The following is a 3,182-nucleotide window of genomic DNA, read 5'->3' as shown; positions in this document are numbered from 1 at the left end:
ATGGTTTGGCATTGCTGGAAGAATTGTCCCCTGCCACTCCTGCGATTGTGGTCCAGGACGGCATGACATTTTTTCCTTAGATTTTTCAACTTGATGACTCCCAGAGTGCTGGTGCGTGCATGGCCACTGGCTGAGAGTGCAGTGGCTACTCTCTCATCTGTGACTCCTTGCCCTGTGTTAAAATCTCCAGCAGAAGCCTGGCATCAGATCAGTTTGAGACCATGGCTGATTATTAGGCTGCAAGAAAACTGACCTGCGCTGATCACCACGAGTTTGCTAAATGATTGTTGTATTTTCAAAAATCGCGCTCAGAGTCGAAAGCTGATGACGTCCCCACGACATCCTCTGGCCGCCCCTTTCAGCTGTCACCCTCGATGCTGCAAGCAGGCCAGTTCCACCCCTCGGAGAAGGGTGAGGTCAGTAAGCCTCCTGGCCAGCTTTTCTGTTTTCAGAGGGCCATCCGACAGCCGAACAGGAGAACTCTGTGCGGCTTTGCAGTCGGGCTTTGTGACCACCTGAGTAAAAAGTGTCCACTGCTCTTGACTTTTGTCCCATTTTGTGGCAAACTGCTGCTCGTTCTACTTCGAGTGAAACTTGCTACAATTTACGAAGCTCCCCAGTGATCAATCAGCTCAAACTCGCTCAAACTGTTCGGCTCATTTTGACTCCATTTGGAATCTGTCCACTGCACCGTTTCAAAGTTTCCCCGATGGTGGGGGAACTGGCAGGAGGTGACATGATGTGCAGAACCCGCTCCTTCTCGGGTCAACAAATCCAGGAATAAATGGAGCATTTCGTTCCGAAGCTTCCCACCCCCTGCACAAAGTCGACTTCGCGTTATCTTTTCAGGTCTGGTGTTCAAATAAACTCTCCGAGTTACTGTCACGTCAGTCATCACCCCATCGTCAGACCTGTGAGATCCGTTGGTCGTTGATCTGACAGCCATGCAGGTTTCTTCGATGAGTCTGTTGTTCCTCACCAGTTCATTTGTGCTCCAGGTGCATGGGAACACAAAGGCACCGCTCTTGCAATTCAGACGGCAGCCCGCTCCGGAAAGCGTCAAGGTCTTCGCTTTCTGTCAAATGGAGCCCAGCTCGGACCTCGCCGCCGACCTGCCCTCGATCCGCGGCTCTGTGCTTTTCTCTCAGAGGTACCCAGGAGGTAGGCTCAAAGCCGACATCAACCTGGCGGGCTTCGCGCTGACCAGAGTCCAGCCGCTCTGCGCGATCCACGTCCATCAGTACGGAGTGCTGAACGGCAGCTGCCCCTCCACCGGACCGCATTACAACCCCCACCATGTCAATCACCCTCTCCACCCCGGCGACTTCAACAATTTTCGGGTCCGGAACGGGAAGATCGTGGAGCATTTGCGCAATCTTCGAGCCAGTCTGTTCGGACCCGAATCGATCCTCGGACGCGCGGTCGTGATCCACGAGAAAGAAGATGACCTGGGGCTCGGTGGCGATGAGGAAAGTGTGAAGAATGGGAACGCCGGCAGAAAACTGGCCTGTTGTACCATTGCAGTCAGCAACGGTGACCTTTGGAGACAAATGGTGCCCAATCAGTGAGGCGCCGCATCTCCAAAGCCAGGTCATTTTTCCCCCTCTCTCCCTCTCTCTCGTCGCTCTCGCTTGGCCTTCGCGCACAAAAATAGCGGGGGCTGCTTGGGCGTTCACCGCGAATTGCGGGAAAAGGAGTCACAATGTACAAACAAATGCCAAGTTACAAGCACCTCATTCATTTTGTGGTAGGTTTCGGACAAATCAGAATCTTATTTTTTGCTGAATGATTTAAAAACTCACGAACTTATCTCGGGATTGAGATAAGACACAAGTCAAGCACACCTGACGTCTCATTTATTGTACAGTATGAGGCATCACTCTATACGGTACCGTTTTTGTTTTCTCTCGCATAGTTTCTGCTTCTATGTTAGGAGGGGGGGGGGGGATGTTTTATCGGTCCTCATGTCAGCTTTATATATGTCCAGAGATGAATCTGCAGCAGAGAACTGCCAACGTGCCGAAATTAATTTCAATTAGGTGACCGGATAAACTTTACAGAGTTCTGGTTGTGTTAAACAGAACGATATTCAGCCGCGTTATCACGTGCCTTTTCCGGAGATTGTTACACATAGATGAAGAAGTTTAATTCTAAAACATACCTCAAAAATTTGTCCAGACCCGTTACGGATGTAACTGTTAAATTTTTACGATTGAGGCTAACGAACTGAAATTAAAACATGCAAAAGAATACTTTAACAAACTACGGTTTTGTTTCCATTTTTGGCGATATTATTTTAGAAAAATACAGACAGCTTCACTTTAGATCGCTTCATCCCTGACAAATCTTGTGCAAGAAAAATAAACGGAGAAGCAAAACGACTTTTCACTTTATGAATAATGAAAATTGTTTTTAGAGGTCATGTTTTCTTTATTTCTTCTGGTAACGAACCCCCACAGAACCAAAAACAAACACACGTACATTCTGTCATACCAATAATTATTTAAGATGTGTATCTATCAAGTAAATCTTTGAACCTAGACCAGTCTTCCGTGTGGCTATTTGATACAATATTGGTAGTTTATCGGAAGTATTAGTGTAATTTGAAAGTACAAATTAAACTAACGATTGCATCTTGAAAATCATGGCTAGTAAAATATTTAGTTTGCTGCCCGGATAAAAATTTCTTAAGCTACGGTCTTTTTCTGAAGAATTTCTATTACAATATAAGATGTTACAACAGTCTGCCATGTGCGTTGTAACTCCAGTTATTAAGAAATGGAATTAGTAGTGAATAAACCAATAACATAATTTCTTCATTTAAATTTTGTCCATCACTTGAATTGTATTAACAAAAAATAACAAAGTATTTTTATATAGTTCCCGTATCTTTCTTTCAAAAGACCAGCAATCGTATTCATGAAAAGGTCGAATGTAATTATTTAAATTGCAACTGTTCTCTACGCATTGCAATATCAAGTTGGTCAAGTGCTTGTAAAGTATTAGCTCTTGCATTCATAATATCTTTGAATTATTTAAATTTTAACATATTTTACTCTCATATCAATATTTTTTTAAAGCCTTATAGGTTTTTTTTTCTCAACCAGAGTTACAAGGGCAAAAATGAACACATGTCCTTGCAAATAACAGCATTTCTTGAAACTTCCATTCCGTATCACTTT

The 3,182-nt window shown here is 44.5% G+C and overlaps 1 protein-coding gene across 1 annotated transcript; it reads left to right on the top strand.

The window, feature by feature from the left end:
• The first annotated feature begins 785 nt into the window (after positions 1 to 785).
• On the top strand, positions 786 to 2,262 carry sod3a (superoxide dismutase 3, extracellular a). The gene has a single exon (XM_069925045.1). It carries the CDS (start codon positions 945 to 947, stop codon positions 1,566 to 1,568), a length of 624 nt encoding a protein of 207 aa, XP_069781146.1. The 5' UTR covers positions 786 to 944; the 3' UTR covers positions 1,569 to 2,262.
• The last annotated feature ends 920 nt before the right edge of the window (positions 2,263 to 3,182 follow it).

Source organism: Narcine bancroftii, chromosome 3 (assembly GCF_036971445.1).
Source record: "Narcine bancroftii isolate sNarBan1 chromosome 3, sNarBan1.hap1, whole genome shotgun sequence".
In the NCBI taxonomy this organism is placed as follows: Eukaryota; Metazoa; Chordata; class Chondrichthyes; order Torpediniformes; family Narcinidae; genus Narcine; species Narcine bancroftii.
Note: the sequence above shows the minus strand (reverse complement) of the source record. Positions and strands in the feature narration are given on the sequence as shown.

What these genes read in the sequence shown, in the direction of transcription:
- sod3a (XM_069925045.1), top strand. Translation starts at nt 945, where the DNA reads ATGCAGGTTTCTTCGATGAGTCTGTTGTTCCTCACCAGTTCATTTGTG.